The sequence below is a fragment of the Sarcophilus harrisii genome, chromosome 2 (genome assembly GCF_902635505.1).
Source record: "Sarcophilus harrisii chromosome 2, mSarHar1.11, whole genome shotgun sequence".
Classification (NCBI taxonomy): Eukaryota; Metazoa; Chordata; class Mammalia; order Dasyuromorphia; family Dasyuridae; genus Sarcophilus; species Sarcophilus harrisii.
In genome coordinates this window covers 262345728-262370777 of record NC_045427.1, presented here as the reverse complement: position 1 = coordinate 262370777, position 25050 = coordinate 262345728, and the positions used below count along the sequence as shown (strand labels likewise).

The 25050-nt window shown below is 36.0% G+C and overlaps 2 protein-coding genes across 4 annotated transcripts in view; one reads left to right on the top strand and one right to left on the bottom strand.

Moving 5' to 3' along the window:
- CHP1 (calcineurin like EF-hand protein 1) overlaps window positions 1–4083 on the bottom strand; it is a 45889-nt gene extending 41806 nt beyond the window's left edge. The window contains exon 1 of one of the 2 annotated variants that reach the window (XM_003755995.4): window positions 3860–4083. In XM_003755995.4, the coding sequence (XP_003756043.1) occupies window positions 3860–3926 (67 nt within the window). In that variant the 5' untranslated portion in view covers window positions 3927–4083. The remainder of the gene's footprint in view (window positions 1–3859) is intronic. The other variant, XM_031952115.1, reaches the window with a different exon arrangement.
- A 308-nt stretch (window positions 4084–4391) lies between these two features.
- EXD1 (exonuclease 3'-5' domain containing 1) lies at window positions 4392–20543 on the top strand. Of its 2 annotated transcripts, none has more exons than XM_031952113.1 (12): window positions 4392–4805; window positions 6819–6992; window positions 9010–9078; window positions 12507–12561; window positions 12934–13067; window positions 13650–13708; window positions 14672–14758; window positions 15521–15625; window positions 15732–15812; window positions 17525–17668; window positions 18330–18521; window positions 19643–20543. In XM_031952113.1, the coding sequence occupies exons 2-12, from the start codon at window positions 6860–6862 to the stop codon at window positions 20198–20200; spliced, it is 1617 nt and encodes a 538-aa protein (XP_031807973.1). In that variant the 5' UTR covers window positions 4392–4805; window positions 6819–6859; the 3' UTR covers window positions 20201–20543. The 2 variants fall into 2 exon arrangements, with proteins under 2 accessions (XP_031807973.1, XP_031807972.1); XM_031952112.1 differs by having other exon boundaries at window positions 6750–6992.
- Window positions 20544–25050: the final 4507 nt, after the last annotated feature.

Below are 25050 nucleotides of genomic sequence, written 5' to 3'. Positions count from 1 at the left end.
GTTACTTTCTTTTTATCATTATCCTGGACAACTATCTCTGAATCTCTAATTCAAAGTGTATGGACATTTTATGGTTATTTTCTTTTGATTAATTCCAATTTTTTTTTTTTTTTTTTAGAATTGTTGGACCAATTTATGGCTCTACCAACAATGTGTCCATATCCCTTTCTTCTTAGAACACCTTCAATATTGTGCATTCTCACCATGAATAATCTTTGCTAATTTGCTGGCAGTGAAGTCAACCTTCAGTGTAGTTTGGCTTCATACTTCTCTTATTAATGATTTGGAACATTCTTTCCTATCGTTTTTAGGGGTAGGAGATTTAAGCAATGCTTGTTCTTTGGTTTATATATTTCATTATTTTTGTAAGTTACCTACATCGACAAACCCTCACCAGACAGTACGGCACAAATTTTAGCAGAAACATAGATACTCTTGTATCACTATTTCATGATTTCATATCTGCCAGTCTCTTCTCCACAGCTAAGTAAGCTTTTTAAAAAGATACCTGTGGACCAGGAGATCATTATATACTTCAACAACAATACTATATGATGACCAGTTCTGATGGACCTGGCCATCCTCAGCAACAAGATCAACCAAATCATTTCCAATGGAGCAGTAATGAACTGAACCAACTATGCCCAGAGAAAGAACTTTGGGAGATAACTAAAAACCATTACATTGAATTCCCAATCCCTATATTTATGCCCACTTGCATTTTTGATTTCCTTCAGAAGCTAATTGTACAATATTTCAGAGTCTGATTCTTTTTATACAGCAAAATAATGTTTTGGTTATGTATACTTATTGTGTATCTAATTTATATTTTAATGTATTTAACATCTACTGGTCATCCTGCCATCTAGGGGAGGGGGTGGGAGGTAAGAGGTGAAAAATTGGAACAAGAGGTTTGGCAATTGTTAACGCTGTAAAGTTATCCATGCATATAACCTGTAAATAAAAGGCTATTAAAAAAAAAAAAAAAGATACCTGTGGACTTGTCCCAAACTATTGAGTTACCATGCAAGTCCTCACACAAAGGTGTTAAACTCAAGGCAAAACTCTCCAGTTTAAAATGTATTGTGAAAATGTTTAATAAAAGAAACAAGTATACCACCTGTATAAGAAGTCAATTTGTGATTTTCCAAATCAATATGCTGTTTGAGAGATGTCTGACTCTCCTGCTCTAACAAAGAGCTAGCTAGAATTCCTCCTAGGCAAGCTAGGAGCCCCTTTCTGGCCCACCCACTTAAATCCTCATCTGATGAAGCTTGGACACTCATCATGCTGAAAGCATATTCTGATGGACAGGAAAGTAATGTTTCTCTAAGAGGACTGAGACATGTTTGCATGCAACAGGTAGAGGAGGAAAAGAGAGAATTTAATAGAGAAACTGGGAATCAAATGATAACAAAAATTTAATACATATCATTAAAATAGTTACTAGGAGAGATTGATTAACCTCTCCCCATATGTGGATTATTTATTTAATCAGAGAAAAGACAGTTCTAAGCTACTATCTTTTCTACTTTAAAGGAAGGATCTTCTCTTCAACTTCTTGATTCCTTTCACATTTCCTCATATTGGATATGTTTTTCAGAGGTGAGGTAGGGTGGGGTGGAGTGAGGTAAGAAGTATATTCGAAGAACTTATTTCCTGCTGACTATTGACAAACTCTTCCTGTCATCCTGCCCTATTGTCAATGTGGCCAGAAGCCAGAATTGCTAAATGTAATAAAGTGCTTGAAGAACTCAAGAACTCCTTATGCCTCTATCCTTAGAGTTAGAACCAGTCATAAAAAGAATGTTGGGGTTAAGAATCCAAATGAATACTGTAAATCAAAAGCATTTAACTAAGCCACCTTTCCTGCTCAATATTCAAACTTCACCTCACAGAAGATATTTAAATAGAAACTGAATGACTACTAGGAATTCAGTACAAGGGGAGATTGCTGCAAAGAGTGGGAAATAGGATTGTTTAACCTGAGGCCCCTTCTACCGCTAAGACTCTATAAAGCTGTGCAACACAATCCTCATTTGGATGCATAAGACAGTACTTTACTTACCCCAAGAGGATTATCAGTCATTTAAAATCCTAGCAATTCCATATTCTCTATAATTTACATATAGATGATTAAAATTCAGGAACTATCCTTGATGGCAGTATATATACTGAGAGGCAGATGTCATTAAAGGGTCAATACTTGGGTCTATATATTGGTCTTATTTAGAAAACTCAAACCAGAGTCTTAGGAGATATACCCATCTACCATAAGAGAATAAGCACTAAAGCTGGAGTTAGGAAGTTTAAAATCCATTTTACTAGCTAACCCAGCTGTGTAATCATGAGTGAATAGCAAACTTTCTAAAGCCAGGTTTCCTTGTGCAAAGTGTGGATAAAACTTGTAGTAATAATTCACAGAGTTATGATAAGACTCAAATAAGATAATCTATGTAAGGGCATCCAATTGGTAAAACAGAAAGGGCGTTGTACTTGGTTATCAAGGGAGAGTTCTGGATTCAAGTTTCACCTGAAGATTAGGAAAGCTATGTGACCAAAGTTCATTGAGTCTGAATTACTCCATATGGAAAATGAGAATAGCTGAAACAATTACCTCACAGGGTTGCTATAAAGATCAAATGAGGGAACTGGATTTGATAGTAACAGTGGCTGACACGTATCAGTTTAAATTTTGCATATATTATTTCATTTGACCCTCACAAAAACCCTTTGAGACTGATAATAATGCATTTTTAGGTGAAAATACACTGGAAAGGGTGATATGACTGGATTGCGGTAACACAGGTAGATAAAATAAAGATGGAATTAGAACCCAAATCTTCCTAACTCATCAACTATCCAACAACTGCCTCTCTTATAGATTTAGAAAGTAGTACTACAGAAATGTCAGCTAAAATTATTATTATGGATTTACTTAAAAGTCCTCTATCATCTCTAAGCCCAGGCTGAGGAGATATGCACATTGGGTCAACTGCAAGAACAAATTCTTACCGAGTTTTCTAGAATACATTCAATTTCGAAAGGCCACTGTATATGGCACACTAGTGCTGTAGAAATCGGTCTCTCTGGAATTAGGTAGCAAGCGTGATGCTAACAAGTTTGGACAACTCAAATGGACTGACTATGGATTCCTTTTTACAAGGGAAAACTTGGGGGTGAGGAGCTACTTGGAGGGATCCTAGGATCCAACACACTGGCCAGGTTTTTGGTCTTGGGTCACTCCTCGGAGCTCGGACTCCTTAGCTTTCATTGCCCGTTTGGGGGCAGCCACTCTGCGCCTGGCAAAGATCTCCGATTTCCACCAGCTGGTGGCGGTTGAGGTCCCTGCTAAGAAACGTCACGGGAGCCGGCAGTCTCCTTTAGGAAGCTGCAGCTTGCCTTGCGGAGTCCGGGGCACCGCTCAGTTTAAAGAGGGGTTGGAATAGGGGAGGGACTAGATAGACCTTCATTTAGAGAGTTACACCTTGTCCTCTACCGGGGACGGAGTAGAACAAGCGATGCATACAAAAGCGAGGGGCGCTCGCATTCCGAGATGCGGACCCCGGCCCCCCGAACCCGAGCTCACCCCCTCCTCCCGCCAGAACATACTCGTGGAGTGGGCGGCGGCGACGTGTCGCGCGAGGCCGGACTGACCAAGGGGTGGACAAGGTTCCCAGACCACCGTGGCGGGGTGCCGCGGCTTGGGGAGGTAGGGATGGTGTGTCCCTTCGGTGGCCTACGAAACCCTGCTCTCCGGGAAGCCGTAAGCGTCCCGCGGGTCTGGAAAGGGAGCGCGGCTACCGTATTCACACTCCCGGCCCGGCCCAGTTCTTCCCCGACCGCAGCCCCTACTTACAGCCGGTTTCTTTTTTTATCTCCTCGAGTTCTTCGTCCCGCAATAACGTGGAGGCCCGAGAACCCATCGCCGAGACGGACGAGCTCCTCCCGAGGCAAAGGCGACAGCCGCGGCGGCAGCAGGGAAAGGGGGGAGGGAGAGGGAAGGAAGGGATAGGGGTCAGGAAGGGAAAGGCAGAGACTCTCGGCCGACCCGAGGGAGGACTGTGGGCGGGCACGAGGAGGAGGGCGGCCCGAGAGTGTCAGCCAATCGCAAGCAGCCTATCCACCCCCGCGCACGGAACCGACGTCCGTGTAGCCTACCGCAGACCCGGTGTGGAAATCGCCGACCCGACCCTCGGGTCTAGTCTATTGCGGGAGAAGCCCCGCCCCCTGAAACCAGGTTACTTTCCCTTAAACAGGGCAATGCCTGAGGCACATATACACTAGGAATCCAAAAAAACTGTGGCCTGACAGGGTGACCTCAAAAATGAAGTTGAAGTGCACCCACCCCTTTTTTTTGCGTTCTCAAGGCCTGGTCTCTTCTATAGCCTGAAAAAAGCTCACTATGGGTTCCGCTTTACAGCTTGCTGGACAGATGGGGGTGAAAAACAAAACCAAACCCCAAACCCACTCTTTTTAGTCCAGTCCGCTAGAGAAATGCAAGTCGGGAGTTGAGGGCTTCTGGATTCTGGTGACGTATTGCCGCGCTCCCTCCTCCGCCCTCGGGGACGCGCGCCCATTGGCTCCCGCTGATTGGCTCGCTTGGAAACGAGCAAGCTCCGGCACCTGTGAGCGGGGGCGGGCTAGCCGCCAAGTTGGCCGCGTTCTTTCCGAGTCCTGGAGGCTCGGCGCGGCAGGACTCGGAATTTTGGGCCATAGCGACACTGAGCTCGGACCAGTGCCCTGTTCTTCGCCTTCAAGCTCCCTTCGCTTGTCTCCCGGGCCCGGCTCTTCGGACAGCCCGGGTAATGGCGTCCTAGTCCGAGTTTGGCCTTGCCTGGGCCGCCTGTACTTCGTGGCTTCGAGGAATCACCGACTTGGGCCACACTGCGTCTGTCATCCGGCTCCCCTCCCTTGTCTTTATTGTCCCCTCCGGTGCCCCCTAGCAAGGCCTCGAGTAGTCACGAACTTGGGCTTCATATATACTTCTTCCGCCTTCCGCTCTATGGTAGAAACAGTCCTTTCCCACAATCAGAAAAGGGTAGAAGTTTCTGAGGCAGGGGCAGGTGACCACCAATTTTCTTTATTTCATCATTGAAATAAAGAATGAAATGGTCAAGCAAGCCTTGAAAGCCATCCATTTTGTTGGCCAATAATTTTCACATTTCATAAACGGTCTACTCTTTTATCTTTTTTTTTTAGTGATAGAATATTCCCAGATAACTTGTTGACCCTTGAAAAAAAAGAGGAACTTTTTTTCTTTTGCATTGCAGGTTTTCCTGGTTGATTAGGAAAATCAGGATAGCCTAGGAAAAGATAGGCATTTCATTTTGAACTTGCTTCATTGTAGATAAGTCTGGTCGGATGCACGACCTTCCAGCTTAAAGTCCATGATGTGTTAAATTCCATGATCTGTTTTTTTTTTTTTCTTCTAATCCTTACCCTGCTCAAATCTTGATTATTTTAGATTGCAGCTTTATAGTTAGTTTAGCTTTTCATTGCTGATATTTCCTAAGCTTTCCTTTTACTTTTTACCAGCAAATCTGTCAGATCATAGGATTATTTCTATTTTCTAATTATATTTCTAATTTCCCCTGTTTTTAGACATATAAAACTTTGTAAAGTCTCATTCTTTAAGCCATTTCGAGAAGGGAACTGAGAAGAGTTACTGTGTATATTTAGAATTGGCTACCTTAGCTTTTATAATTGAAAAAGTGGGCTGCTACTTTTAATTTTTGCGTGGGATCTGCTCTATTGTATCCCACTGTGGCTATAGAGGTGAACCTGGAGATTTCTGAGGTTGCCACTGGAACAAAAGTTCTGCAAGGCACTACCAAGCATGGAAAGTTAATAATATCTTTTCCTCCAGGTTATATGGTTATCCTCTCAAGGATACTTTTTTTCAAGGTGTTGCTTTAAATTGTTCACCAGCTTAATAATAGCCTTATTCTATTTGAATGTTATACATGATGAAATAGATATAATTGTAAAAACTTTATTGTGGTTTTATTATTATTTAATTTTTACTTTAGCTATGTTAAAATTAAGCTTTGAAGTAAATCAAATAAGTAAGGTAATAAATAAGTAATAGAAGGAAACTGCACGTTTTTTCTCTTTTATTAGAATCGGTTTTCTTCAGTTTCTTTTTTATGTTATTTGTAAATCTTATCTATTTAACTTAGAAAAATGAATTTAACATTTGCTTGAAGAATATGATCTTTAATTTTGCTTTGTGCTTGTGATATGTTTTGACATATATTTTGGAGATTATTCTGTATGCTGGATAGAATTTAATATTCTGTTCCTGGTGTTAGCTTTCATTCAGCATTCTTCAAGCAATTCTATTAGATTCAGAGATACCCATTTATTTCCCTAGAGTGATGTGATGTAGTTATAATGTTTAAATATCAGACTGAATAAATAGAAACTAATAATGTTTTGGACAACAATTCACAATGTTGGTTTGTTCCTATTTGCTTATATTTTGTTTAAGAAGTATTTTTTAGCCATATAAATTTATGTATTGTCTCCTTGACCTCTTACTCTTAGTTAATGAAGCAGGAGAATTTTCCTATAATTCTTTGATTTTCAGAATATGACTTTGTATTGGTATTTGTGATAATATATTTCTTTCAAAGAACCATTATGAACTTCCTGAGAGAGCTCATAGCATAGTGCATGGGCATATAATAGGAACTTAGTAACTGTATCAAGTTAATAATTCTTATTCTTTTCTTTGTTTCTTTCAGGTAAAAGAAAAGGAAAAACAATAGCAAAAAACTTTTATCTCATTTTCTTTTCGATTTTCAACTGCTTAGGAAGCTGCAAGCTTGAAGAATTATTTTTAGTATCAAACAAGATGGATCCCAGCAGTGATTACCATTTCTTAAACCAGATTTTGGGTAGAAGGGTGAAAATTACTTTAGTCTGTGGCATCTTCCAGGGTGTGCTTCAACATGTGGACCCTAGCAAGATTATTGTTCTGAAAAAAGGTCTTATTCTGTTTATTTTATTTTAATTTTATTTTTTTGCTGAGGCAATTGGGGTTAAATGACTTGCCCAGGGTCACACAGCTAGGAAGTGTTAAGTGTCTGAGGGCAGATTTGAACTCAGGTCTTCCTGACTTCAGGGCTGGTGCTCTATCCACTGCACCATCTAGCTGCCCCTCTGTTTATTTTTAATCTTCTAATTATGATTCTCTTAAATGAACCATGATTAAGATTTAAATGACAACATTTGATCATTTGGATATTGAAACATTCTCTACTTTGAGGGAAATTGGAAGGTTGGTTAGACTTCTTTTTCTCAACAGGAGAGATTGTGGCAGATAATGTTTTGCCTAACAGCCCTTAACTCTGTAACCTTTTTTGCCTTTCAAAGTTTCTATAATCCTTTTTCCCATTAAGGTGAAAAATTTATTCCAATTCACACACTTCATTTACAAAGAATGTTAAATTTACAGAATCAAAACTTGGGTTTGGGATCCTTGGAAATAATTTATTCCAATTACCTTATTTTACAGATAAGAAATGTAAGGTGAAAAGATACTGACTTGGCTAGGTTTCTCAACTAGTTAGATGATAAATCTAGGTAACCACTTATTAAAGTGCTAAATTCTCTAAGTCTAGTTCTGTGTAATTTTTTATATGATTATTCATAGCCTTTTCGGAAATATTTATTCTTATTGCTTGTAATATATTTCACATGAAAACACCTAGTATTAAGAATAGCAGCTATTTTAAAGGACTTCCTTTCTCAAGATGCTTTCACAAGAGAACTTTTCTCCATTTCCAGTGAAACAGAATTTGAAGAAAGGAGTGATGGGAGAAGATTCCCTTTCGGCTGCTCACAGGCATTCTGTGATACAAATTGCAACTTGGAACCTATGTTCTACACAGACACTGTAGTTAATGATGTTTAGTTATTGGTTCAACTGTGTTAATATGTTATTGTTCAGTTGTTTCAGCAAATTCAGATTCTTTGTGCTCCTATTTGGGATTTCTTGGCAAAGATAGTGTAGTGATTGCTTTCTCCATTTTATTTGTGTTAATTAGGCTTTGTGTTTTAATTTCTTGATTAATCATAACATAATTTCTGTGGAAAAGTGAGTTCCAAATTTCAAATGATTTTTTACATTTTGAATGTACTTACAAATGAACTTTTTGAACATAGTCCATTTGTAAGAGGCACAGTAGAGCACAGTTTATAGTAGGCAAAACATGGGATTATGTCCTGGGCCCAGGCCCTGTTACTAATTAGTCATGTGAACCTGGATATGTCACTTAATTGCTCTGTAGCCCACTATCTCATTTGTGAAAGGGGATATTGAAAGGTGATTTTCAGTTATAGTTCCCCTTGGTGAGTAGGGAAACTCAACAGGATATAGTATTTGTATAATCAACATTTTGCAAACCTTAAGATTTATGTAAGCTATAAATGTGAACTATTATTGTTAAGTTGGAGAAATATCTTTGTTCTGAAGGGTACTATATAGTAGGGAGAGATTTATGGTTAATTAATATCTGGGTTTTAATTTCTCTGTCACAATTTTATGACCTTGAGTATATTCCTGAGACCTATTTCCTAATGAGCAAAATGAAGTTTAAGAAAAATTTAGATGGCTATTATGGACATCAGTGAAATCATAGAAGTAAATCATTTTGAAAACTACATACTTCTGTGCAAATCAAAAGCATTATCATGAAATTAATCTCTATTGTCAGCAATTGCCTGTATTATCTACTACATCAGGAAAATTCTAGTTCAAAGCTCCCCTTCCCCCCTTTTTTTTTTCTGAAATAGGTATTGACTTCTTACCTGAATTTTTAATTGTAGGGGGTGGAAGGAGAGGTTATCAATGCCAACTGGTGGTGTCTGTTCAATTTATTCTTCCATCCAAATTTAAGCATTTTAAGCTTTTAAGAGACAAGATATTTTATAGATTTGGGGTAGTTTCATTATTCTTGTTACTATATGATATTTTGTTAATATCATTTTTCAAACACGTAGTCAAGAATTTGGAGACTGGCAGAAGTGTCCCAGGAGTGAAGATGTTTTTTGGCCATGAAATTGTGAATGGTGAGTATTTCATGTTGAACAGAAGATTGATATTAATCCTATTAGTAAACTGAAGTTGGATTCTCCAACAATTGGAATAAAAGAACAGTATTACTTTATTTTGTTATGATGGGACTTACTCTTAGATTCTTGATAATATTATTTATTTATATATTTATTTATTTTTTTTTTTTTGCTGAGGCAGTTAGGATTAAGTGACTTGCCCAAGGTCACACAGCTAGGAAGTGTTAAGTGTCTGAGACCAGATTTGAACTTGGGCCCTCTTGACTTCAGGGCTTGTGCTCTATCCACTGCACCACCTACCTGCCTCCTATAATATATTTTTAAAGGAAAAATTAACTGATTTTTCTTGTATAACATGACAAATAAAGAAATATGTTTAGAAAAATTGCACATGTTTAACCTATATTGTATTCCTTGCTGTCTTGTGGAGGAGGGAAAGAAGGAGAGAGAGAAAAATTTGGAACATGAGGTTTTGCAGAGGTCAATGTTGAAAACTTTGCATGTATTTGGAAAAATTAAATATTATTGAAAAATTTTTTAAGAGATTATGAAATATTCTCATACTCCCCAAGGAAATTTCATTAAATATAAAGCCACTAGAATTTTGTGTGTAGTTTTACCTTTTCTTACTATTTTGAAGCATTATGCCAGAGCATCTCAGTGTACGTTTGTTTGTTAAATTCATTTCAACAAAAGTTTATTAACTCAGTACTCTAGGTAATAAAAACAGAAATGAGAACTTCCCTGCCTTCAAGAGCATTCTACTGGGGGAGATTAAATATGTGTACATAGATTAAATATGACAATAGATAGGAGTGAAAGTAAAGTGGCCCAAGGAAAATATGGAAAGGAAGAGAACATTTTAGAATACATCACAAAAGGAGGTAATACCTGACCTTTAAAGGAAGATACAAATTCCCACTATGCAGAGTATGACTAACTACATAAAGGTGGGAGGAAGTATATTGAGTTAGGAGAAATGGCAAGTAATCCTGTTTGCCTGGAACATATTATGAATGGAGATAAAATGAGTGGAAGATAATTTGGTACTGGATACTGGTAGGAATGGGGGGGTGTCTTTACTTCCAGGTCAAGGAGTTTGCATTTTATCATAAAGGAGGTAGGAGTCTATTGAGCATTTATGACTAGAAGAATAACATTATCAGGCCTATGGTTTAAAAACTTTTTTTTTTTTTTTTTTTTTTTTTTTTTGGCAATTATATCACAAAAGACAGCAACCAGTTAGTAATTATCTTGGCAAGAACTAATAAGGGCCTGAAGCAGTGATAGTTGTGTTAATGGGAAAAAAGGAAAAAAAAATAAGAAAAATGTTTTAGAGCTAGAATCCATTAGATTTGCCAGCTAATCTATTATGTAAGGCATAAAGAAGAAGGAAGAATCAAAGATGACTCTGAGATTTTGAACCTCAATGTTTGGGAAGATGGTGATATTACCAACAGAAAGAGGGAAGTTTAGAAGGGGAGGAAAGGAAAATGAAGATAAAAGTTCATTTTGGGAGATGCTAAATTTGAAGTGCTAGAGGTAGATATGGGTAATATGCTGTTGAAGGTACATAAGTAGAGTTTAGGAAATATAGTAAAGGTATGTATGTGACTTGAGAGTAGATCACATAAAAAAAAAGAGAATGTGTAATAAGCAGAGCAAGTCTTTTTTTAATTAAAGATTTTTATTTACAAACATATGCATGGGTAATTTTTCAACAATGATCCTTGCAAAAGCTTCTGTTCTGAATTTTCCCCTCCTTCCCCCAACCCCTCCCCTAGATAGCAGGTAGTCCAATACATGTTAAATATGTTAAATTCAATATATGTATACATATTTATACAGTTATCTTGCTGCACAAGAAAAATTGGATCAACAAGGAAAAAAAAAACTGAGAAAGAAAACAAAATGCAAGCAAACAACAACAGAAAGAGTGGAAATGCTATGTTGTCTATACTTGATTCCCACAGTCCTCACTCTGGGTGTAGATGGCTCTCTTCATTACTGAACAATTGGAATTGGTTTGAATCATCTCATTGTTGAAGAGAGCCACATCCATCAGAATTGATCATTGTATAATCTTATTGTTGCCGTGTGTAATGATCTCCTGGTTCTGCTCATTTCACTTAGCATCAATTCATGTAAGTCTTTCCAGATCTCTCTGAAATCATCCTGCTGGTTATTTCTTATAGAACAATAATATTCCATAACATTCACATACCATAATTTATTCAGCCATTCTCCAATTGATGGGCATCCACTTCCACTCAGTTTCTAGTTTCTTGCCACTAGAAACTAAAGGGCTGCCCCAAACATATTTGCACATGTGGGTCCTTTTTCCTCCTTTAAGATCTCTTTGGGATATAATTCCAGTAGAAATACTGTGGGTCAAAGGGTATGCACAGTTTGATAACTTTTTGAGCACAGTTCTAAATTGCTCTCTAGAATGGTTGGATCCGTTCACAATTCCACCAACAATGTATTAGTGTCTCAGTTTTTCCCACATCCCCTCCAACATTCATCATTATCTTTTCCTGTCATCTTAGCTAATCAGAGAGGTGTGGATTGATATCTCAGAGTTGTCTTAATTTGCATTTCAGCAGAGCAAGTCTTCTGAGACAGTGAGTCCTGGAAGATACCTATGGTTTGAGAGTGGGAGTAGCATGATAAATTAGTGGAGAATGAAAAGAAATGATCAGTCAGGTTGGAGAAGAGGGAGAAAGCAAGGTTATGAAAATCTAGAGAATCCAGGAGGCGGAATTGATCATGACTAATGAAAGCTATACAGAGATCACAGAAGAGGAAGATTGAGAAAAAGCCATTGGATTTAGTAATTAGTAGAGCATTTGGTAAACTCTGAAAAAAGTAGTTTCAGTAGAGACAATCATTGGTTTACATTAATGGAAAGAATTCTTCCCATTGATAACTTAAAATAATATGAAAACTTGTAAAATAAGAAAAGAAGACTTAGCAAATGTGGTACATACATAAAAGGAAATGGCCTTATAACTCAGTTGAGTAACCACAAAAGTTTTGAATGGACTGGCAGAAAGAGAAAGAACAGCGTGATCTCAGCTGTTGTTGGGACAGCTGAAAAGCTTAAAAAAAAAATCTATCTCCTTCCCTTTGTTGTATAGTTGGGAAGATGACTTGTTCCATATGATCTCAGACAACATCATTTGGTTTTGATTTTTTAAAAATCTTAGAAGGGAAGAACCATTGGAGAGAGAAGAGGACTATATATAGACGGGAAAGTGACATAAAAGCAAAAGGCATCAATAAAACTTTATATTTTTCAGTTTACTCCTTGTGTTGGTTAACAAAATCAGGGTCTGTTTTTGAGGGTTTATGGTGGTTTCCATATGGAGGAACTGTCAGAAACAGATATATGTATTTTTTTTTTTTTTTTTTTTTTTTTTTAGTGGAACTGCTGGATGATATGGAACAAGGAGTAGGAGAAAAGACAGCTTCTGTTAGGTATGAAGAAAGAATCATTTTTAAAAATCATTGTCTTTTAGGAACTTTGCCAAGGAAACAATGTCACTCTGGTCAGGATAAAAAAAAGTCTTTCCTATACTTTGTACAGGGGATATAGGGATGGGTTTTTCTATTTTGTAGGTAATTTTACTCTCTCAAGAGATTCTAAGCCAGAAGAACTAGGTCTTTTTTTTTTTTTAATTAAATTCAGTCAGTCAATAAGCATTTATTAATTATTTGCTACATGTCAGGTATGCTAAGGGCAAGATCATCCTTGCAAGACCTGCAGTGTTATAATACTGATATAAGATAAAATCTATATGTGTCATTGGTAGTAGAGAATAAATACCTCTGAGTGTTGTCTTAATGTAGGGATAGCCTAAAAACAGAAGGAACAAGGATGGACAAAGTGAAAGAAGCAGACCAGAGTCTGAATGATTCAGCTTCTTCTTCCTTTGAGTCACATACTATCACCTTGCTGAATGACTTAAAATACAGTCCATCAGGTAATTAATTGATAAGGGCCTGAAGACAGAATCTTGTATTGTGAATTTTCCACAATGAGATTTATCATGGTTTAAAATTTTTCAGGATTTGACCTAGTGTTGATTGTGCTAATGAAAAGATTATTCCTGAAATATTTAACCTGCCTCATTTCCTCTGGATAGTTGTGTAATAAAATAAGCTGTATTGAAAATAGGCTAAATATATAATACAAACTGACCACTAGGTGGTGTAGTACTTCACAGAACACCAGTCATGGAGTCAGAAAGACATCTTTCTGACTTCAAATCTGGCCTCAGATCTTGTGAGAATTATTGTGAAAATAACATAGAATCTAAACTAGAAAGGATTTTTAAGGTTTCATTATAAGGATGAAAATATTGCATTATCAAAAGAAATTGTTCCTGGTATTCCCTTTCCTGTGCCTATGTTCAAAGTATAGATGTGGGGACAGTAGAGAGGCTTTACCAGGCAATAATGAAAGTAGGTATTTGATTTGCAAATGGGGAAGATCCATAAAGATAGTCAAAATTGGAGGATCAGTTGATGAGAGAGTTGTCTGTAATGTTATCTTTCTCATTTAGAGGAAGAAGATGTGACGTACACAGTAGTTAATCAGTTCCAACAAAAGTTTGGTTCTGCTGTAAGTATCATTTAAAATTCTTTGTCATATCTTTCTAGATTTTAACATTACTGGTCAAAATTCTACAACATTTTAGATAGGTTTGTGCATTGATTAGTTCTGATTTTATCAAGAGTTTGTTAATTTGAGAAATTTTAGATGAAAGATTTTATTTTGGTTTAATGATTAATAAAAGAAACCTGAAATTTATAGAACTTTATAATTGGAAAGGATTTTAAAGGTCTATTTCCTGAGGTCCGAAGCATGAGTCCATTCTAAATCAGAAGAAATGTGGTTCTATTCTCTCTGTTTTCAATCATTCAACAAGCAACTTGTTCTAAATTTTGTCTTTTTCACTATTGTAATACATTTAGAGATGGAAGGGACTTTTGAAAATCATATTGCTTTCTTTTCTTTTTCTTTCCTCCATCAGTTTTACAAATATGGAAGTCATTTCTGAGACAGTATGTAACAAGTCCAAAGTCTCACAGAGAATAAATGAATGAGCTAGGATTAGATCACAGGTTTTCTGGCTCCAAATCCAATGGTCCCTCCACTGTATCATGTTATATTGCTTTCATGCAGAGCATTTTAGTTTCTCTGAACAAAGAAAGACACTACCAATATCTGTTACAGAACTGTAGAATTTGGAATGAACGATACTTGAATCTTAAAATTTCTCAGCAAAAACAATAGCCTTTGTGCTAGTGGGAGCTAATTTCTATTGCTTTTATATTGATTTGTAAATGTAGTTCATTTCTCAGGTTGGGGTTTCTGTTTTGAGTTTACCAGTGAAAGAAATAAGTAATGCATAATGGAGGTTCGGTAAGGCAAGTTTTATAATATAACAGGTTCATAAGAGCATAGATCTTTATTTTATGTGAAAATTCTTTCATTACCAAAATCTGTGTTCTGCTAATATTCCTTTCCTTTATTGATTAGCCTTAGAGTTTCCAGGAACTGTTTTCTTTTGGTTGTTATTAGATGCTGCACATCAAGAAACAGAGTGTCCTGAGTGTGGCAGCTGAAGGAGTTAATTTATGTCGTCATGGGAAACTCTGTTGGCTTCAGGTGAAGAAAAAAAAAATTTGAACCCAGTTATAACTCAGAATATTTTAAGCTGTATTGACATTTGTCAAATTTGTGTTGCCCATTTAAAATGAAAGCATTTATATAAAATTGAGTTTTTGGTTTATGAAACTTTATATGACAAACCTTTAGCATAATATTGTGTTCATAATGGTATATAGTTATTATCTAGTAGCAATTACATATTATTCCTCATTCCTTCTAAATCTTTGTTTTTCGAGGGCATTACTAAACTATTGAAAGTAAATTAGTCAAAACATAATGAGATTTCAGTTTTTCCAAAAAAAAGGTTATGTATATAAACACTGTTGGTTTCTTTCCTTTGAAAATATCCCAGATTATTTGTAGTTCCTTTCTTAAATAATTATAAACCTGCTTTAAAAAATCTTTATTGGGGCAGCTAGGTGGCACCGTGGATAGAGCACCATCTGTGAAGTCAGGAGGATCTGAGTTCAAATCTGGCCTCAGACACTTAACACTTCCTTGCTGTGTAATCCTGGGCAAGTCACTTAACCTTAATTGCCTCAGCCAAAAAAAAAAAAAAAAAAAGAAAAAAAAGAAAAAGGAAAAGAAAAATCTTTATTAACACATTCCATAGCATAAAAGCATGGATGTCAAACTTTTTGTCACATTTTCACCATTATTCAGTTCTTGTACTCTTTCCTCCACAACTTCTCAGTCCTGGAGTATGTGTATGTATATATATATATGTATATATATATATATATTTTTTTTTTTTAATAGGTGGCAACAAGTAGTCGGGTTTACTTATTTGACATTTTCCTTCTGGGAAGTCGAGCTTTCAATAATGGACTTCAGATGGTATTAGAAGATAGAAAGATTTTGAAGGTGAGTATAAGTAATTCTCCTAATATGTGGAATGAAGTTGGGTAGTCTGAGATTGGTATTTGTTGTGTCATTCAGGTCTTAATTACTTTGTTTTCTTGTTCCTCAGGTTATTCATGATTGTCGTTGGCTTTCTGACTGTCTTTCTCATCAATATGGAATTGTTCTTTCCAATGTATTTGACACGCAGGTATGTGCAATAATAATAACTGATATTTTCATCATATTATGCCATTCAAAACATTTTTCCCATTACCTGGGGAGGCAGGAGTACAGCTGTATTATCCCTATTGTACAGATAAGATAGAGGCCCAGAGAGAGATTTATTTGCTTAAAATTACCCTTGTATAAGTGTTAGAGCCAAGACTCCAGCATGGGTCTTTGAATTCTTCACCTCATTACTCTTGTCACTATTTCTCTGTAAATCTTCTCTGGCATATAGAGGTATATTGGAATATGTGTATTTTGTTGTTTTGAATCCACAGAAAACAGTAGATTCTGATTCAGAAGAAAAAAATGAGTCAGTTTGTATTATAGGATATATATTATTCTTTTTTCCTAAGTTCACTTGAAAGAACTATGACAAAAAAATAAAGTAAAAGCCTTATTATGCCAAATGGCCAGTTCCCTTGTGTTAAAAGGAGAGATTCTGAAATCTGGCAGTGAATCACAAGATCTCAGAATTGAAAGAGAACTCAAAAGCTGCTAATTCCCTTTGCAGTATCCCTCATAGGTATTTATCTATCCTTTCCTGGAGACATGTTGCTTTTGTAGTTAGGAAGTTTTTCTCTACATCAAATCTAATGATATGACGTTGAGGTCCTTCACTATTTTGGTTATCTTCTCATGGATACTTTTCAGTTTAAGAACAGTGCAGTCCATCTTAAAACATGGAACTCCAAATAGAAAACAGTCCTCTAGCTATGGTCTAAATGGGAACATTTGTCCTTTTGTCCTATAGCATCTCTCCATTTCTCAGCACTCCTTCAGGAATCACTGATGGTGTGGGTTAGCAACCACATCTGTAGGTTCTTGTAGTCACTTACAGAGTGGAGCTGGAGCTCTTTAGAATCTATCTGTGGACTTTAGCAGACAGAACTCAGACAAAGTTAAATGTTCTCTTATTAAATATCTTGGGTTTTAATACCCTATTAATCAGTTTTGTTTTGTCCTTTCCAGTTCAGAGAATTCTGTTATACTTCTCTAATGTTTACTCAGATATCGTATTTTACCCTTTCAATTCTGAGATTTCCTCTCAGAGGCATATCTTGATAAATATTGCCATTTTACACCTGTTCTCTCTTTCTCCTTGTTTTCTTATTTTAGAGCTATATTCTATTCATGGGCCTCATCCCACCAAGTCTCAGGAATGACTGTGAAGTAAAACTTGGGCTCTTACTATCAGGATCTCTGGGTTATTTTGCTAGTCACCTGTACTTTGTGCATTTGTATGTAGACATATGAAAACATGGCTTTTAGTGCTTACTCTTTGTAGACAATATCAGGAGGTAAAAAATGATTTACTTGTGAGGATTAGAAGGCTTGTGGAAAAGGGTTTGTAGGTTTAAACTGGGCAAAGCCAAGGAATGAAATATGCTCCATAATAGCATTGAGAGAGTGCCTAGCTCAAATGTTCTGTTTTCCTCAGAATTCTTTGGTATTTAGGATAATCTTAGCCAAATCCTAGTAAGTCCATATCTAAAAGGAAACTTTAAATTTCTAATTATAATCTTAAAAGCAAACTTCACAATGATTTGTAGTAAATCTTTTAAAGCTTCTCTTAGGCTGCCAGATTTGTGCCAATACTGGGGTTCAGTGTTTTGGTAATTCTGCATTATACTGTTTTCACACTGCACAAATACTTTTTGTGTGGTTATTTATGTTTGTTTTATTTTATAACAGGTAGCTGATGTCCTTCAGTTTTCCATGGAAACAGGTGGTTTTCTTCCACATTGTATCAGTACCTTGCAGGAGAGCTTAATTCGACATCTTAAAATGACCCCCAAATGTGTCTCCTTCCTGGATGACAAGCAAAAGATGGTTCAGGTGATTAATAGAGACTTTCAAAGAATATTCTGCATGATTTTGCTTTTTCTAGTGTTTGTTCAAGCGATCAGTTTAAGAGAAGAGGCTAGATGCAATCTTAAGATATGGATAATAACAAATTTTTAATTTTTCTTCTTGGAAAAATATTTTTAACCTTACTAAGACCAGTTTTATTGGGTTTCCAAAGAGATGTTCTCTGAAAGCATTCAGTTTTCAAGTTTAGGTATAGAGGGGCAAAATTCTTACTTAAGGGATTGGGAATCAAAATTTTCTCAGCAGTTTCTCTCAAAGAAAATATAATTTCTTCTGCTACTGTGGAGGTCTAATCATGATCCCCAAACTTTAGACAGTAGCCACAACAACCATAAAGACAGTGGCTACAACAACCAGTTCATTTAACTTTCCTAGGCCCAGCTCTGAGCGAAGAAGACTTCATTTGATTAGAAGTTAGTGCTTTCTCATCACTGGAAACTTGAGGCAGGGCATGGGATATACTAATTCCTAATAAGGAACTATTAATAGTTGACTTATCAAATATGCATTGGACAAGTATTTAAGAAGCTGCGGTATTACCCCTTGAGTAAAGGAAACATGGACAAAAGTAGATGTTAGTCTTAAATATCTGCTTATAATTCAGAAGACATTGTTTTGGTGGCTATAGGAGAATCCTGAAATATGGTTTATGCGACCCCTCCCACCTTCCTTGCTGAAAGTTTTAGCCCTGGAGACAATGTATTTGCTGCCCCTTCGCTTGTTACTTCTGGATGAGATGATGTCTGACCTGACTACACTGGTGGATGCATACTTGAATACCTATCGGGAAGGATCTGGAGATTTGTTAGGAGGCACTGAGGTAGGCAGTTTTGCTTGTGGGTATATGACAAAAGATCTTGGTATTCTTAATTTTTTTGTGAAAACACAGTGCCTGTTCTACTTGAAATGTTTACTAAGTTAGCATTTATGGAGCACTTTGATTTATGAAGTACTTTCCTTACAATTATCTTGTGAGGCAGCTCATGTGGATATTATTCCCATTTCCCCAACTAAGAAATTAAAAGATTTGTCCATCATCACACTATAGGGCACAGCACCAGGACTTGAACCTAAGTTTAACTTGAACTGAACCATGACTAGTGTTATCATTCTATTAAGCTGTGTCCTAGTCGCTATAGCAAACATATTGATGGCGTTTCCTGGGGACAGCTATTCTTTTTTCCTCAATGATATTTTAGTTTTCCACATGCTCTTTTTTCCTCAATAGTATTTTACTTTTCCAAATACATGTGAAGATAGTTTTTAGCTTTCATTTTTATAAGACTTTGTATTCCAAATTTTTCTCCCTTTTTCCTTTACCTCCCCCCTCTCCAAGACAGCAAGCAATCTGATATAGATTAAATACATATAATAATTTAAAGCATATTTCCATATTTATTATGTTGTGCAAGAAAAATCAAACCAAAAAGTAAAAAACCACGAGAAAGAAAGAATTTTAAAAAAAAAAAGTGAAAGTATTATGCTTCTATCCATATTCAGTCTCCATAGTTCTCGATACGGTTGGCATTTTCCATCCCAAGTCTATTGGAAGACAATTTTTCTTATTGGAAACACATTCTGGAATTGTTTGCTACCATATACACACTCATACCAGGTTTTGTTTTAAGTTTTGTTGATGAATTTAGTAATTTCTGTCCTCAATACTAGTTGATGCCACTAGAGGGCAGTGTATTAACATAATTTAAAGTATAGACTTTATAGCTTGCAAGTAAGTACAAGATGATTTGAAATACAATATTAAAGAGTTTTTTGGTTTTGTTTTGTTTTTTGGCAAGGGTCACACAGCTAGGAAGTGTTGTGTCTGAGTCTGAATTTGAACTCAGGTCCTCCTGACTTTAGGACCTCTATCCACTATGCCATCTAGCTGCCCCCCAAATTAGAGTTTTGAAAAAGCAGGAATGTTTCACTCTCTTTCCATAGCCATCATGTATGGAACTACCAGAGGAATTACGTCAGTTGATGGATTTCCAGAGACTTCGAAGAGAACGAGCCATGAAAGATTATGAGACAAATGCAGAGGGGCTTCTTGTCAGACCACAATTAACATATCCCAAAGAAAAGGCAGTGGAAGAAGGGAAACAGAAAAGCACTAGAGGTTCTTTGTCTTTTGAAGGAGCCATGCTTCCTAAAACTTTGGATTTAGGATATCTCAAACCTCAGCAGGCTCAGGAAGATACATGTTTGCAGAAACAAGAAACAAAATATGACAGTAAACAAGTGAGAACAAAACATCAACATGCATCTTCCACAGGGAAGGTCACAGAAACAGGTGACTCTACCACAAAGACATCTAATTGTTTTGGTTTACAGGGGTCAAAGGATGTCAGAGTAACTCAGAAGGAACAAACTGATATGCCAAACAAGACTCAATCCAGCATGTCCTTGCAAGAGAAAATAGAGCTGCTGTTGATGGGGGGGAAGGAAGATGAGAATGTAGAAAACAAAGTGTCTGTCTCTTTCTCTTCTGCAGGAAACTAATGTTTCTAGGAGATTACTTTCAACCTTTAAAGAGAACTATATAGTTCCCTAATCTTACTCTTATCCAAAATAAGATTAGATCAGCCTTGAAGAAGCCTGGCTCCTAGCTAAATTCATATATAACTGCTCTGCAAACCTAAAAGCAGGCTTTCAGTCCCTGTAATGGAACATGTATATAGTCATCTTCCTAGTTTTGTAAGTGTTGGAAGAGTTTTTTCCTAGTGTGTATAATTTTTGGTTCTTATATGTGATCTTATTCTGTCTTCACTTCCTACTCCTTAGTATTTTATTTGTTTTTGTTATGGTGAGGGTGAGAAAAAAGACATGTTAAGTAATGGAGAAAGTCAGATTCAAAATTATATATACACCATTGTATGGCAAGGTTACCAATGGTAGGAATAGTTATTTCTATTGTATACAAAAGTTTGAAGTAGAAGAAAATCTTATTTGATTATCAAAAAGTCATTTCTCTACCTGGGGTTTAGTTTTGAGAGAGGTGGTGAATTTTAGTTTCAGTCATATTTATAGCACTTTACTGTTGGTACATTGTAACCATTACTGTTTTTAATATTTTTTTCTCCTTTGTTTTTAATGACTTTGTGCCATAGCACATCAGTGAATTATATTTCAAATTTCTTTCTGCCAAGGAAATTTTTAGTTTCTTTAGTTAGTTTCTTTCTTTGTACTCTATTTACTTACCCCGTTCTTGAAGCAATACATTGTCAACTGCTTAGCACATGAATTTGATTTACTGTTTTCATAAATTGTATCTAATGGGTGTGTTTTTCTTTAAATCCTTAGGCAAGGTACTCAGGTATTGTCTTTAGGTGCTTATTGAGCCTATCTATGTAGTTTGAAATTTCAAATTTTTGTTTTATTAAATATAAACAAGTTTATATTGATACTTGATGTTCTCAAAAAAATTGCTCAGAGGATCAGGGTTTGATTTTTATGAAATAATCCAGAAGAAATCTAGTTATCTTTAAAACATGGTATTTTGAAAGATTCTTTGTGTATCTCATATCCTAATTTTACTGATTGGAATGGAAACTCCTAACAAGGTGTTTGATAACTGCCTTAGATGAAGCCTGGAGGACATAAGGACAGTTTAATCACTTTATTTAATAATTTAAAATTGCTTTCCAAAATGATTGGACCAACTTATATTCCATATATGGAACATTCTTGTACTTTCTTTTCATAACCCATAACAATAGTGATTATTCTCATCTTTTGTTCTTTACCTTTGAGGCAAAACCTCACATTTGTTTTGATTAACATTTCTGTTATTAGTGATTTGGAGCATTTCATATGATTATTCATAACTTTACAATTATTATTCTGATGAGACTTTATATCTTTTGACTAATTTTTGAAGAATAATTTTTTATCTTTTATTTGTTATCCATGCATCTTGAATACCAGAGTTTGATCAGAAATATTTTATGTAGACATCTCCTTCCAATGATAAGATTCTTTTCTTAGGGACTTTATTTAATTAAAGCCTTAGAGTTTTACATAATATTTTTATAATTCTTTGTGATGACTTTCAAGAAGAAGAATGTCAAAGAAAAAAAGTAGATGATGTAAAGGAAAAGATATCTAAAAGCATTTTAAAATAAGTAAATGTGTAGGACATATGCAAAGAGATTTCGTTTAGGTCAATAAGTAGTGATGGGAATCTGAGCTGAGTCATATTAGTGGGAATGTAGAAGGGGACACATGGATGATATCACTGCAGCATTGATAAGACTTTGCAAATGAATGGATGTGTAGAATGTTTGTAACAAAAATAAAAGAGCTACTCTTTACTCAATTCCCTAAGTTTATTAAATACTTATGTTCTAGACCAAATGTAACTGAATGTGAGATTGTGAAATATTTGGCAACAATAAAAAAGCTTTCTGAATGTAACAACCAAAAATTAATTCAGAATCAAATGCATAATGAATCTGAGTTGTTTCTGGCAGTATTTGCTCTACTGCATTACATGACTTCATTGCAGCCTTAGTTCTGAACACACAACATGCGTATTGTACTATCTTTACACTATCTTTGTACTTCTTCACTTGCACTAATGCTGCCAGAAACACATCGGTTCAGATTCAAGGTGGGATCCTGTAAAAATTTCTTGGGTGAAAAGGGATCACAAGTGGATAGAGTTTAAGAAGTCCTTCTAGACGATCTCTTCTGGGTATATAAATAAAAACAAAACAGTCTCTGCCTTTGGGAAGTTTATATTCTACTGGAAAGTGTGTATACAAATAAATTCTATATACAAGGTAACTAGGTGGTGAGGAATAATTGTTAGAAGTTGAGGAAAGGACAGAAAAGCCAGGCATTTCAGAAGAGGATGGAAAGAGGAGGAAGAGCAGCCCAAGCCCCATAGAGCAGTTTGTGAAAAAATGTGGAGGGGCAAGAACGATTTCATTGGAAAGCAAAGTGGCAATGTGGAAACCTGGAAATGTTGATTGGAAGGAGATCTGGGGAGTTTTAAGTGCCAGAGGAATTTGGTGCTGTTTTTTGTTTTTTAAATCAGAGTAAACAAGAGCTTTTTAGGAAATTGATATGATGAGACTTGTGTTTTAGGAATATTAATTTGGGCAGCTGTGTGGGAGAAGGATTGAAAGGGACAGAGAGTGGGGACTGGGAGAGAAATTAGAAAGTTATTGCAATAATCTAAGTAAAACAAGATAAGGACCTGAATTTATTTGGTAACTATGTGATTAGAGAGAAAGGAGTAAATAAAGGGTGACAGCTTACTATACATCAGAAAAAAATTTTTTTATTTACTTCTTCATTCTTTAAGATAGTCAAATATGTTTTTTTACCTTTACCTGCAGGCTCAGGTTCATTGACTTTCAGAATGGTTTGTTCCTGAGCATAATACATCAAATGAGAACTCATCCTTATCTTGGTCACTGTATCATTGACTAGGGACTGCATCTCCTGCTCTGTAGACTGGTCAAAATTTTTTGTGTTGATTTCTATCTTCATGTCATACCTCTCTTTTGTGTATCTTTCTCCTCCCTCCTCCTTTTAACCTATAGATCTGGGTTCAGTAATTAATCAACATTATCATTCCTGAAAAGACAATTGATTGTCCTTTGGCTCTGCTCACCATCTCTGTGATTTCTCAGGCCAAAACACCCTCCCTCATTCTCCATTCCCTGTATGTGATGGTCTTCTTTTGTTCTAGAATACAAGCTCCTTGAGGGTGGGAACTTCATGAATTTTGTATTTCTGTCTCCAACAGTTAACACAATACTTGAAATGGACTGTGTGATTAATATTTTTTTCATTTATTGAGTTTAAGGAGGATGATCACATTCCTATTCTTGGAAATTATATCTCTTTGAATGTAGCTTAACATAGCATTAGCTATTTTGATTATCACATCTCACTGCTGACTCATATTGGGGATACAATCCACTAAAACTCCCAGATTATTTTACAGAACTGCTTTTTGACCCTCTCCCCATTTTGTACTTGTGAAGTATATTTTTTGTACCTATGTGACTTGACACTTATCCCTTCTGAATTTCATCTTAATGAATTAGCCTAGTATCAAGATCTTTTTGGATCCCAACTCTTATCCAGTATGTTTAACTATACTTCCAGTTTTGTGTCATTTGAAAACTTGATAAGCATGACATTCATGCCTTTAAGTTGTTGATAAAATTGTTAAATCAGCACAGGGCCAAGCTTTCACTTAAGACTTCCTGTCACATTGATGTTGACTCTTTAAGGTCTACTCTCAAAACAGATTGGATGCCCAGACTAGAGTAGACCTTAAAAAGTCAATATCAAGATGAAGAAATGGACTAGACAATAATACAAATTGTTTCAAAACAGGTTGGATGGCCAGACTAAACAATTTGTATTATTGTCTAGTCCGTTTTTTCATCTTCTCTATGAGAATACGGTGACATAATTTTGTCATAAGATTTGCTAAATTTAATCTTTCGTAGCCTTATAAACCAAATATCTGACATGACCTGTCCTTGATGAAGTCATATTAGTCTTTATAACCACCTTTTCTTTTCCTGGATGTTCACTGACTCTTGAATGAACAGTAGTTTTCTTAAGTCAAACTCTCGGCTTATAATTTATCTACTGTTTTCTTCCCTATTTTGAAAATTAAAATATTCGATATTCTTCAGTTTTGTGATACCAAAGGTACTAGTGATAGTAGTTTAAAAATCATATCTGCCAACTTTCAAAACTCATGAATATATAGTTCATCTGGGTTAGATGACTTTACTTCAACAAGGGAAACTAGATAGTTTTTAATTTGCTCTTTATCTGTGTATCAACTCCCTATTAGTCATTTTAGTTCATTCATTTCCATTTCAAATGTTATTTTCCTTGGCAGAAGAAGCAAAGTTTAATTATGCATTCTCTCCATCAGATACCATGCAAATCAATCCATCCAGTAATCTTACTTTTTTGATCCTCTTTCCCTCAGTGCAGCTTTAAATAAAAATAGACACCAGTGCCATTTTCTTGACCTTAATTTCTCTTATTAACTGCAGTTGGGTCTGAGCTGTATTTCCAATACTTTGTATAGAACTGTGCATTGCTTTTATAGTCATGCTCTGTGATCTCCATTTTCTGTATATAACTTTAAAAATTTTTGGTTTTGGTTGTCAGGGAGTCCCTATCCAAGGAGTATGGACTTGAGAAAGCCTTGATTCTTTGGATACTTAACAAAATTCCCCAATAGACAAATGTGGAAGTGTTACAATGCTCATACACCTTATTGGACCTAGAAAAAAATATAGATGACCCATATTCCAATGCCATTGGGAGGACTGGGTGATAAGTGGAAGAGCATGGGTGTCTTGAGC

What these genes read in the sequence shown, in the direction of transcription:
- EXD1 (XM_031952113.1), top strand. Translation starts at nt 6,860, where the DNA reads ATGGATCCCAGCAGTGATTACCATTTCTTAAACCAGATTTTGGGTAGA. An exon ending in GATTATTGTTCTGAAAAAAG is followed by an intron (nt 6,993 to 9,009) that starts GTCTTATTCTGT and finishes TCAAACACGTAG; the next exon opens with TCAAGAATTTGGAGACTGGC. An exon ending in ATTTGTTAGGAGGCACTGAG is followed by an intron (nt 18,522 to 19,642) that starts GTAGGCAGTTTT and finishes CTCTTTCCATAG; the next exon opens with CCATCATGTATGGAACTACC.